The sequence below is a fragment of the Brachyistius frenatus genome, unplaced genomic scaffold, assembly GCF_029030835.1.
Source record: "Brachyistius frenatus isolate BFR_SWC_R1_liver_20210118 unplaced genomic scaffold, ASM2903083v1 Contig_10, whole genome shotgun sequence".
In the NCBI taxonomy this organism is placed as follows: domain Eukaryota; kingdom Metazoa; phylum Chordata; class Actinopteri; family Embiotocidae; genus Brachyistius; species Brachyistius frenatus.
In genome coordinates, this window is record NW_027210609.1 from 4,004,970 (window position 1) to 4,017,783 (window position 12,814).

The 12,814-nt window shown below is 40.2% G+C and overlaps 1 protein-coding gene across 10 annotated transcripts in view; it reads left to right on the forward strand.

Moving 5' to 3' along the window:
• The window catches only part of LOC138616566 (R3H domain-containing protein 2), a 54,942-nt gene that overhangs the window by 34,508 nt on the left and 7,620 nt on the right, over positions 1-12,814 (forward strand). For 5 of the 10 annotated variants that reach the window (XM_069690964.1, XM_069690968.1, XM_069690966.1 and 2 more), the window contains 5 exons: positions 2,462-2,697; positions 5,009-5,184; positions 5,693-5,788; positions 6,833-7,126; positions 11,277-11,412. In XM_069690964.1, the coding sequence (XP_069547065.1) occupies positions 2,462-2,697; positions 5,009-5,184; positions 5,693-5,788; positions 6,833-7,126; positions 11,277-11,412 (938 nt within the window). The remainder of the gene's footprint in view (positions 1-2,461; positions 2,698-5,008; positions 5,185-5,692; positions 5,789-6,832; positions 7,127-11,276; positions 11,413-12,814) is intronic. The other 5 variants (XM_069690970.1, XM_069690972.1, XM_069690971.1 and 2 more) reach the window with 2 other exon arrangements.

Sequence of the window (12,814 nt, forward strand, 5' to 3'; positions counted from 1 at the left end):
AGATTAATTTTTTGACACAGCCCTTCTTTCATTTTAAAGTTTTTTTTTTTTTTTATCGAATTATTTTTCTCATGTAACTCGAAGGATCACATTTTTCATCTCCAGCCTCTGAACAATCCACTTATTTGGTGCCTATTTCTTAATTCCATTTTTATAACTTTTACTTCAGCTGTTTGTAGAAATGTAATCTGCGTTTCACATGGAATCTGAAATTACACTCTTCATATGGATGATCGAAGTTTTGTCCCTACAGCTAAAAACAAACATAATAACCGAAGCCCCTCATTCGTATCAAGTATACGGTATGAGATGTACATCTTTTCCAGGATATATGCTGTTAAACTAACAAAGCCGTAAAATCACAGGTTTTAATTCAAATGAACCAAAACAAGAAGCTCTTCGGTTAATTCAGCACCTAAAAAAGACAAAGAGTATAAAGCAGATAACAACAGCAGCAGCCTATCCTCCCTGTTTGTGATGGGGAACACTGTCGTGAGGAGAGAGTGGAGATGGGAATATCATGTGATCAACAGCAGAGTCCCTCCTCCTCCTCCTCTTTTTTCTCTCGCTCATCCTGCACTCATCTTTGTCTGCAGAGTGAAGCGAGCAAGTGCACAGCTGCCTGTGCGGAGAATGTCAGAGCACCCACCCTTCCATAAAACGGGCTGTTTAGAGAGAGGCCTCAAAATAGATCCTCCATTAATTACCGTCGCTCTCAAATATTTATGAGCCGCAGCCACCTTTAAACACTTACTCGCTCTTAGTCGGGTTTTACAACCCTTACCGCATCCCTGTCTTCGTCATGGAGATTCCCACAATCTGTCTTACATATTTTGAATTCATTCGACTTGTGTTCTCTCCACGTGGACACGCTCTGTTTATAACCCACCTCCACCTCTTAAAGGGTGAAAAAAGCAGGTGCTAACAGCTGACTTGGCTGTTCTTCTTCTTCTTCTCTGCTGTCCTCACTGCGGAGTCGTAGGTCTCTGTTCACCTGCGAGGCTTTCTGTCTACATTAAGCTTTGTACGTATAGCGTTATGTAACATTTTCCTTTATTAATTTAAATTTCATTCAGATTCATCCCCCCCCCCCCCCAAGCGAAAGCACAAGCACACTATAACATGTTCAAACAGAATGATAATATTCCTAATGCTGACATGTCAACGGCAGACCCTACCATTCACTTGTGATGGAGGGGTTTCCAAAGAGTGGTGGTTGCGCTTACAGTGTGATCATTGATTTTTCTCAGCAGCTACCTTTATCCAGAGTGACAGCATCACAACAACACAATGAGTGTGTATACAGCAATATAGTTCACAGAACCATAGTGGTGAACCAGTGGTAGCAAGTGATTATTTTGTAGCTAGTGTGTGTCTGAGTGTTGATGTACATCTGCTCTTAATGTGTGTGTGTGTGTGTGTGTGTGTGTGTGTGTGTGTGTGTGTGTGTGTGTGTGTGTGTGTGTGTGTGTGTGTGTGTGTGTGTGTGTGTGTGTGTGTGTGTGTCTGTCTGTCTGTCTGTGTGTCTGTGTGTGTACATCAGGTATTAATTAAAAGATGTACCTGTGTCGTGTTTCTGTCCTTTCTTGTCTTCAATACAACAGATCTTAAGTGCATGTGTTACTGTTTTATCTGTATTTCAATGTGTGACATGTATGTTTGCAAGTACTCTTTCTGTAAGTCATTTTATGTGAATGGTGTCTACAATCTTCAATGGTGTGTGTGTGTGTGTGTGTGTGTGTGTGTGTGTGTGTGTGTGTGTGTGTGTGTGTGTGTGTGTGTGTGTGTGTGTGTGTGTGTGTGTGTGTGTGTGTGTGTGTGGCGCGAATTCATGGGCGTTTGTCTCATCTTATGATATCCTCTTTACACCCTGCTGTTGTTTGGAGCATCTTTTCTCCCTGCATGTGTGTTTCCTTACGTGGATGGGTTTGTGTGTGTGAATGTGTGGGTGGCCGTACGTTTAAAATTGGAGGTAATATCGTCTGGTGGTATGTTGCCTGACTTTGTACCGTGGTTACACTAAACCAGACTATATGCATCTATGTCGAATGCCCCATCCTAGAACCCGTCAAACTGTGCGTCCTCCCAAGTTGTTGATGACCTGACTCTGCTCTTCTGCTCTCCCCTTTCTATCCTACTCTGTCTTTCACCGTCTTTATGTTTCTGCCTCCACCCACACATCTTTCTGCTTCAAATTCTCCTATACGTGTCCCATCTTTCTTTTTTTTTTTTTAATTTTTTTTTATCTTATTTTTATACACGTTCCTGATCCTGCTCTTATACATTTTTGTCTCTTTCCTGTGACTATTCTTGAATTGTGATCTCTGTAATTTGCACATATCCATCACTTGCTACCTCTCAACTCTTTTTGCTATTCTGCATCCACCCGTTCTCCCATTTCATCCCCGTCATTTCACCTCTTTTTGCTCTCTTCTTCCTCCCCCGTTCTGTCGTCTCGCAGAGGGAACCGTGAGAGCTCCAGCCGGGCGTCGAGCAGTCGTCAAAGCAGCACCGATAGTGACATGAAGTGCCTGGAGCCACGGCCCTGGAGCAGCACCGACTCAGACAGCTCCAACCGCACCCTCCGGCCACCCGTCACTAAAGCCAGCAGCTTCTCTGGCATCTCCATCCTTACCAGGGGGGACAGCCTTGGCAGCAACAAAGGCTCACAGGGAAGCTGCAAAGGCTCTCGCTCTGGTAAGGAAAAGGAAGAGAGGCATCTGCGTCTCTCTAGTGTTTGTCTTGAAGACTAACATTAGATAACTTGTAACAGAAACAGAAGCTTTCCCTATTCATTATAAATATTGCTACTTAAGTGAAGCAAGCACAGCAAAAAATAAATGGATTATCTTGAGTCATGTAAGCTACTTTTTACATTAAGTGTAATGTCATAGATTTAATGACTTGGAGCCACTGAAGCTTATTAATTGAAAAAAAATATATATATAGCACTGAGCTGCACAAATTTAAGGCAACAGCTATAAGGTGATTCCAGTTTCTGCCATGATAATGAACCGTTTCAAATGTCTGGGGGTTTGTTAGCGTTGACTGCTAATGTGCAGGTTTTTATACGTTTTCAGAGCAGAAGATAATTATCCTCCTAAGTGCACAGTGAATGTACCCTCATATTGTTTTGGGATACGTGTCATTTCGAAGATACTGCTGAATGGGCCTGCTGAAGCAGTTTCTCTTAGATATTAATGGGGGAGGCTGTGGCTCAGACGGTAGAGTGGGTCGCACACTAATCAGAAGGTTGGTGGCTCAATCCCCAGCTCCTCCTGTCCACATTCCTAAGTGTCCCTGAGCAAGACACTGAACCCTAAGTTGCTCCCAATGGTGTACCATCGGTGTGTTGTAAGTCACTTTGGATAAAAGCGTCAGCTAAATGTAATGTAATTAATAATCCAAGATGGTCCTTGAAGGTTTTTCCTTTCAGAAATGAGAACCTAAATGTCAGCCACATCCTCACACACCAAGCTCTCTGAAGTAGTCAGAATAATAATAGCATTGTTTATCTTTTTTCATTGTGATTGAATTCTGGGACACCATCAAGTTTAAGCTAAATGACAGAGGATTCAGTCCATTTGGTTTCTATAGTAGAGACATCAAGAAAGGCTTTTAACTCAACTTTTTCTTCAGAATTTATGGTAGTTTGTGGTAGCCAAACACATTACAGAAATCATCAGAAACTCCTGTTGTTTAAAAGAATTAACTGAGAGTAACATAATGTATCTTACAGTGAGCCCTAAAAGTATATAAAGTTATTTCACAATGAAACCTTCCACCTGTTTTATGTCTGACGGTGCACAATCATTAAATAACATGATGTTAAATTAGGTCTTAATTAGTTTTTCACATATACTGTATGTTAAGTATTTTTCTATATTTGATTCATTCGTCCACGCAGTTGAGATGAATGAACTTTGGAGATACATGAACTTTGGAGATACATGCAGAGACCTTAAATTGGTTGCACTGATGTGTCTTCCTTTTTCATCCAAGTGCACCGACTCAGAGGTTAGAAGCAACGTAACATTTCCAGTTCACCTTTTGGTGCTGCATAAACACATTTTAGGCGTTACCTTTTTTTTTGTCAGTTCCCACACACAGGCTGTTGTTGTTGTTTTTTTACACAAAGTGGCAAAGGACTGATGTTTAAAGTGCCTGACAAACTCAAATAAATAGAAACTCAAACAAAAAGGGTCTTTACATAACTTCTCCCTCGGCTGGGCCGTGCCAACACCTGCAGGGGAAGCAGGTGGCGGAGCCGCTGTAACGGACACCGCAGTATTATTCTTGAAAAACAACAATCAATAGCTCTCTTCGTTTCGGATTACAAGTAAGTTTTTAAGGTTGCGATGTTGCTTGAGGAGTACTGGGTGTAGTCAGAGCCAGTCAGAGTCTTAATGCAAGTGGTGGAAAAAAGAATTACACAACACGGATGTACACAGAGACACACCTGCTAAATGTCAAGCTCACTGGTGCGACCAATGACAATGTTTAGGCCTACTCGACAGATTGTTGGTCACACTCTGCAGGAGGTCATGCTGTTGGTCAAATTATTATCGCAAGAGGTTATTTTAAAGTCTCTTCTGCTCTGGTCACACTCTGCGGGGAAGTGTGTTTTTTTTATAGATGAATCCGATCTGTTGTGAGAAGAATCTCTTAAACACCTTAAAATTGGCTCATTCGCAGTGTTTCACAGTTTTTTGCGCAAGACTTGAAGATTCACTTCATATATTCATTAGTGATCTTAGAAGGCGGGGACAGTGTTGAAAGTGATACGGACACGTTTGAGAGTTCCAGCGTTGCTTTAAGGAAACTGGAGGACGTGAGACGGGTACATTGGATTGCCGTCACATTAAAAGAAAGTGGTGCGCGTCTGAAAGCAGCTCATACGATCGTAATACTTGTGTGAATGGGGAAGCTTTTGTGGGTTCATAATTTTCTAGAGATGAATATGCAAAATTATTTCCTGTATGTATCATGTTTTCTTCTGCGTCACTAGGCCTGCCCCTAGTCAGTCCTGATGTGTGTCCCCCACCTGCAGCCTCCCAGTCCAGCCGTAGCCTGCTTCCGTGCCCATCTCAACCGCCCCAGCAGCCTCAGCCCCAGCCGCAGCCTCAGACTGCCCTGCTGCCCACTCCACAGCAGCACCCCATGAGCAACCACATGATTGCTCAGGTGAGTACCTCCACTCGCATCCGTAGCAGTAAAAATGGAGAGCTGCGTTGAAGTCGCAGAACATCTAATTGAAACAAGAATTGAATTTAACGCCTTTAGTTGCTGCTCCTCTAACAAGGTGGGTTATTAATTGAATGCCGTGCCCAAGGCTGAGTTCTGTTTACATGTAAAGAGCAGGTACAACAATATGAAACATTTGACAGCCTGTAACCGTATGTCTAATGACGGACATTTCCTTACTTGTCTCTCTTTGAGTAGTAGTGATTACATTTCATTTTCTATACACAGTTTTATTGGGTTTAGAAACTATATGCGATTCTCTTTACTATCCTGTCTGCTCATTTAACAACTTTTCCTTTGTCTCCTAACCCTCATTTTTTCCCCTACGTCTTCATTTTCTCTTTATTCCCTTCTGTCCGTCTGCTTTTGACGCCTTTCTTCTCACTGCCTTGCTCTGCTTTCTCTACACTCTTCCTCTTTATTTCCTCCCTCTTTCTGGTGTGTATAGCCGGCGTCTCTGCAGCCCTCTCAGCCTGTCTCCTACTCCAGCCCTTCCTGTCCCCAGGTTCTCCTGCCAGTTTCTCCTCCCCAGCAGTACACAATGGTACTGACACCTCTCATAGCTTCATCTCTTAAAACCTACATCAAGACTGACACCCTCACACTTAGCTAATGCTGTGTTCAACTAAGAATTCGTGCACTCATTTATCCGGCTTTCATTTCCATTGGTTAATTATTCAACTTGGAGAAGTTACATCTTTGCTGCTTTAACAAGTGAAGTTTAACTTTCTCTCATGCTGCACACCTATCTGACACCGCCTGGGCGACCGAATTCAGGGCAAAATAAGTCTGTTGACCCGACCAAGATATTAACGCTTGTGTGTTCGCATGTGATGTTTGTTATGAAGTACATGTACCTTTATATTACTTTTTTTTTTAAGTGATAAGTGGCACAGTTATGCTTTATAGCACTTTATGTTTGTATTTTATGTAATATTTTTGAAAATAAGTTTTCCAGTCACATTACTTTTGTGCTCGACGCAAAGAAATGAAAATGGTATTGTCGGATTCAGCGCTGGGTGATTTGGGTAAAATCAAATATTACAGTATTTTTTTTTCAAAATACCTCCATATCAATATTGCAATAATATTGTAGGGATGATCGTCGGAGCTTTCACAACATGTTTACACAATCTTTTTTTTTTTTTATAAATGCTCCTCAGTAATGTGGATACAATTACTGAGTGGGTGGAGGGAAATAATAGAAAAGCTAGAACAGCCTGGTAAGTTCGGAAAAGGACATCACTTCACTGTAACGCAGCCTTTAAAACTAGGAAAATACAACAACCGTATCACGATATTACAACATCCAAAATCTAAGGTGATATCTTATCTCACATAACGATATTAAAAAAAAAAAAAAAAGATATATTGCCCAGCCAGGGGTATTTTCCAAGATAACATGTTATTTCTTTAATGCTAATGTCTCCAATACTTTTACACAGTTGCTAATGTAACGTTATAGCTTTGATGATCACTCTCAGTAATGCCATTCACTGCAGCTCCAAAATTTACAAAAATACTTATATTTAGACATCAGCCGCAAATCAAACCCCACTAATGACATCATTCCTATCCCCCCCCCCAGGGAGAAGAGCTAGCGCCCCAGTTCACCCAGATGACGCTGAGTCGGCAGGGTTCCAGCGAGAACCCTGAGCCTCCCCCTATGTATCAGGCTCCTCCCACAGTGCTGTCGCAGCATCCCCCTCCTCAGACCAGCTACATCATGGCTACTACGGGTCAGCCTATGGCGCCTCCGTCTGGCTACCAGCCTGCCACTGGACACCCCCATCCTCCACCGCCACCGCCTCCTCCATCCCAGCCTGTCATGCAGGCTCCACCCCCTCCACAAAGCTACATGCAGCCCCCTCCTCCTCAACAGGTACGCCATCCAACACAGGATGTCAGGCGAAGGCATCAAACATCTAAATGTCTGCATTTAAATCCAGTTCTCAAGTTTTTTTAGGCTTTGTTTCAATGTCTTCAGAGCACCAGAAATTGGCAGAATTGGGAAATCGTACCAAGATTAGAGTTGCAGATATTCCCAGCAAATCATACGCAAGGATTAGAAGATGAATTTGCAGCAGCACCTGTAATAAATGTTTGACTGGACAGTTAATTGGTATGTGCAAAGGGTAATGTGATATTCTGCCGATGCATGGGTTTACCTAGTCATACAACACAATACGAATGTCTAATAAGCCCAAGAACTAATTAGGGCATAACACTTACTTTCTCCACAGTTAGAATAATGGTAATGAAAATGATCGATTTCTGTCTGATGTACCGATGAGAACTGATTTTTATCGAAGGGATCCAAACAACTTGTGTCAAGCGAAATAAGGACAAGAAACTATTAATTTAAAGATTTGCTCCGTTAATGCTTCGAGACCTTTTTAAATCTAGTTTGAAGAACAGTCCTGACTTGTGCAAGTTCTTTGAGGCGCTACATTTGAGCCCCTATAGCTAAAATAACATTTAACTCAGGACTGTTGGTGGTCAGTACATACTGTGTAAAGACAATTGTTCATGTACAGTACCAGTATTTATCCATTTACACTATTTGTCTGAGGTTTAGGTGTGAACCGCACAGACGAAATTGTCATCACCGTGACTATCCCAGTATTACCACTTATTCATTATTTTTACTACAGTTTTGCATTAGTGTCAAAATGAAAGTATTGTTCTTCTCTGGGAGTCAGCTGGTGTTTGATGAAAGACGGGTACACGGTGTGATCATCACTGCACCTCGTTGACACAGACGGATGGCATTTCTATTTGTTTTCTTTCATGTGACCCTGAATGAGTCATCTTACTGTGGTTTTCCATTACATGTCGAGAACCAAAACGCTCATCGCTGGTCTTTTTTTTTTTTTTTTTAAGCACCGCATGATCGGAAATTTTATTACACAAGTGTTAAACAACGATCTAATTCAGTCATCTCCCTCTAAAGGTGTAGAGGAAAAAACTTTGTAGCAAGAAATACTCATCACAACAGAGCTGCAGAATTGTTTTCTGGTGTTTTCTGTTTTATAAAATATGACAAACATCACGATTAAACAACATCATGCTGTTTTCAAGTGAGTAACAGTTTTCCAGTTACAAGGGAAAACTGTTTTAGTGCTCTCCACTGGTTGCAGCCAGCTCGACTCACTGTAATTACTTTGTCTATCACTGTTTCCAACTGTGGCACATGTGCGCCACTCGCCACAAAATTATCACAAGGTGTGTCATCACGAGTGAAATAAAAATAAAAATAAATTGAAACCCACATATCCTGATTCAAATGCAAGTCAAAAAAATGCAACACTGACATGTCACCTTCGGTCTGTAATTTTATACTCATTTAAATTCAAGAAAGGTAAGAATTTGCATGAAAAAAAAAATCACCCTGGAAAATCCTCAATCTTTTGCTTGACTCTTCACATATATTGAATTGCATGCTTGTTTGTAGACAGATTTGACACTTCAGCATGTTTAGCTGCCCTGCTCTGCACTGACTGAAACACCAGGTCACAGCAGCTTAGCAATTTTAATTGGAAGTGTGCCAGTGGTAACACTGTCTCTACCTCACATGTGACTGGTATCAAATGCATTGTTTTTAGGAAACTTCCAGGGAAATAATTAGGAAATAACAGACCGGTAAAAAACAAAAACCTGATGAATGGACGTCATAAATAATCACAAAATAAAAAGATCAAATTCTTGGAACGGTAAAAAAAGTCAGACATTATTTTTCCTCTATAAACTTGTGATGTGATTACTCTGAAGTAGCAGGATTCACCCAGTAGGGAGTTTTCATTCAGAGTGCTATGTGTCACCATCACTAGCTCGGTCTCAGTCAGTCAGCTAGCCTGTCACATTCTGCTAATTGCAGAGGCGGTGACAATAATGAGTTCTCTCACTCTGTGTCACTCACACTCTTCCGTCCTTCCCTCGGGCCTTTGCTTGAATCCATAAAGTAGTTATTAGAATTCATTTAAGGAGAGATGAACTAAATTGACCTGGCCATTAAACACCCTGTGGGAGACGTTAGGTCCTGTAATGTTGCTCTGGGGCTAAGCTATAAAAGAAGATGGTCTGTTTCGTAGCGTTTTAATAGGTGAAGAGAGTATTTTTTTTTTTCTAAAGTGGCAATAGTTTGTGCTTCCAACAGGGGAATTTGGGGTCAGTAATATTTCAGCATGGCAGATTGACAGTTGCTGCATGTAAAACCCCTTGTAAAGCTCACTATTATAAGAGGTGTGCCTTTGTCACAGCAGCAATAATAGAGAATACCAGGTTTCCAGTAATCAGATGCACAATTTACAGCACCCAATAATTGTAGTGCTTTTGTGTTGCTCTACCACATGTACCTGTTGGGATTTGTGTTATCAAATAGTAGATACTTTATGTGCGCCTACTATTTCCAGTCTTACAATTAGTAAAAAAAAAAAAAAGGTTTTGCGCTGCAGAATTATTATTATTTTTTTTTTTAGATATTTATTTCTGAATTGATGTATCTCTTGTTTTCTGACTTTTTTTTTTTTTCAGCTTTCATTTTCTGCACTTTTATTTTCTAGTTCCAAGCTCTGACTTGTAAAGACAGCATCTTTTCATGCCTTTTATCACCCTACACACCTCCCTATATTTTTCTGTCTTTTGGATATCTATACTTGTGCAGACAGTATCGGTTGGAAATGGAAAATGCACTGTGTTGTTCAATGTGTGGGCGGTCGACAGTGTAACGGGCAAATCCTGACACCGCTGCAGCCTCTAGATGGGCTGATAGTTGTCGTGTATGCAGATGAAGGTGGAGGCATGAACTATCGATCCTCCTCACTTTCAACTTCCTCTCGCTTTGCCCGTTAGATGGCTCCTTTGGAATTTCTGTGTGCTACATTTAGCCCAGTTGTATAAGCTGCAAGTTGTTCAAGCTTTAACGCTTGGCGCCGCTGTCTACTGTTGCACTTGATATTTACACTCTTGCTTGCGGCATCACTGTTGAATACAAAGAAGCACAGAATTGAGTTCTTCAGGCATCGTCTTAAGCTCAATACATTGGTTCACATGACTATTTGTATGTACTGTAAAAGGAGTTGGTTGTTGTTGGAAACCCACAGACTGAGGGGGAGTCGGCAGTTAATCACCTTTTTATATCATCATTTTACATTTAGTCTCACCTGTCTCGTATGTAGTCCGTGTCAGCCATGCCATGTTTTGGCTACAGCAATTTTCAGCAAAAAAAAGTTAAAAAAAAAAAATCTAAATTACTTGTTCAACTATTTGCACCAATTTGCCTAAAAAACGCGTACAAATTTGGTTTGAGAATTGGATTCTTAATAATAATTAAGCTTAATAATAACTATTTGCACCAATTTGCCTAAAAAACGCAAACTATTTAACAGTTTGTCAAATATTTACGAAAACCTTTGATGCTATATATATATATATATATATAGCATCAAAGGTTTTCGTAAATATATATATATATATATATGCACTGTTAAATTTCTGTACAAATTTGGTTTGAGAATTGGATTCTTTGGCAGAAACTAAATTAATTCATGCTATAGTTTATTACTATGTAGTAAATCTATATAGTAAATCATACAATGGTGTCTAAACCCTATTTTGTTAAAGGGTGACTTAAAGAGTAATACAACACCAACTTTTAACACAAGTAAAACCTCTCTCTCTCTCTCAAGAGAGAGAGGCTGTAGCTCAGTCAGTAGCATGGGTTGCACACCAATCAGAAGGTTGGCGGTTCAATCCCAGCTCCTCCTGTCCACATGCCTAAGTGTCCTTGAGCAAGACACTGCTACGTACACTAAAATTGCTCCCGATGGTGTACCATCGGTGTGTTGTAAGTCGCTTTGGATAAAAGCGTCAGCTTAATGTAATAAATAAAGCACAAATAATACAATATATGATCTGTATTAATCATATACAATACTATTACATAAAAAGGTGGAACTAATTGAGCAACAACTCTTCTCCTGTGTCTGTATTTATTGTCCTTTTAAAATGTTTCTGTTGATGTTCCTCTACAGATACAGGTGTCATACTACTCTCCCAGTCAGTATCCCAGCTCAGGCCAGCAGTACCGTGTGCCACAGCCTATGTCCCACCAGGTGTCTTATCCTGCCCAGCGCACTCAACCCATGCCTCAGCCCACACAGCAGTCAGGTCAGTCCATTTTGTTACGCTCTGCCGTGCTGTTTTGTCATCACCTCTTATCTCCGTTCTGCATAGATGAATGGATTTATACAGTCAAGGCTCAGAAAAAGGTTGAATATCTCTGATCAAATTACTTTTTTTTTTGTTTTTTTTTTTTTTTGTGGAAATAAGTAAATACCACTCATAGAGCATACAGACACGAGGAAGAATTAGCCTTTCTTCAAATCTTAATGCACTGTTAGTTTTTATTTCAAAAACTTGACGTCGCATTTTTTGAAAAAAAGAAATTGTATGTGTAAACGCATGGACGCCCTTCTGCTCAAAACTTTTAACTGAATTGACTTGTGTCTGCAGTGAAGACTGATATATTTACATTTGTAGTCAAACTGTTCATACAGTTCATACAGCTCATACCACTTCACTGTTTTGGTGTCTTTAGACAGATGTGGCATATGAGTTTAATCCAGCTGCAGCGCCATCGTCACCATCATGTTACTATGACAATAACTTAAAAAAAAAACCACTTCTGTGTCATTGTGTTTGTTATTAGGTATTGTAATAAAGAGACAACACTGCCGGCAAGAAGTCAGACAAAACGTACAACATTCCCCTCCTGTATTTATGCAGAATACTGTTGTTTAAAAAAAAATATATATATATATCTCAGAACTTGAAATGATTTGCAAGGGAAAATGGGGGAAAGAGGTTTGCACAGATGTCAATTGCTGTTTTATTTGTTTATTTTCTGTTCATTAAAATAAAAAAGTAAATGTGCATTTAAATTAGTAGAAAGGCTGAGTTTTGTGTGTTCGTGACCGAGGCTGCATGTGCCTCTTTTCACTTCATGAAATCATATAAATATGTACTTTTCCCACCCATCGTCTTATCTGTGTTATAATATTTCCAATGTGATGTACACGTATAGTTTCCTCTCTGAAAAGTTGAAACATAATAATTCACCTGCTCAGGCCACTTTCCAACATTTATCCAGAACAAGTCAATACACAGATCAAGTCCACCTGTCTTTATATTATGCTGTCCCTCAGCAAAGAAGCTGCTAAATCATACTGAGCTTTAAGTCCACCAGGTGAAAGGTTGAATTTCAACAACTTTGGTTGTTAAACAACTAAGGTTGTTTAACAAACAAGTCAAATGCACTTGGACAAATATAGAGCTTTTTTCTTTACACTGGCAGGCAGCAGCAGCTTTGTCCTTCAGTCTGTTTAATTTGTTCTTTGTGAAGGCTGAATGTGGGTTGATATACTGTAAGTGACGGATAGACATTGTTGACAACGTAAATGGACATTGGATCATAATGGAAGACTGCCAAATCCACATAGCTCATGAACACTCAGGTCAGTCAGACGTTGCATCAAGCTTAGACTTCTGTCAGGTTTGAAATATACGTTTT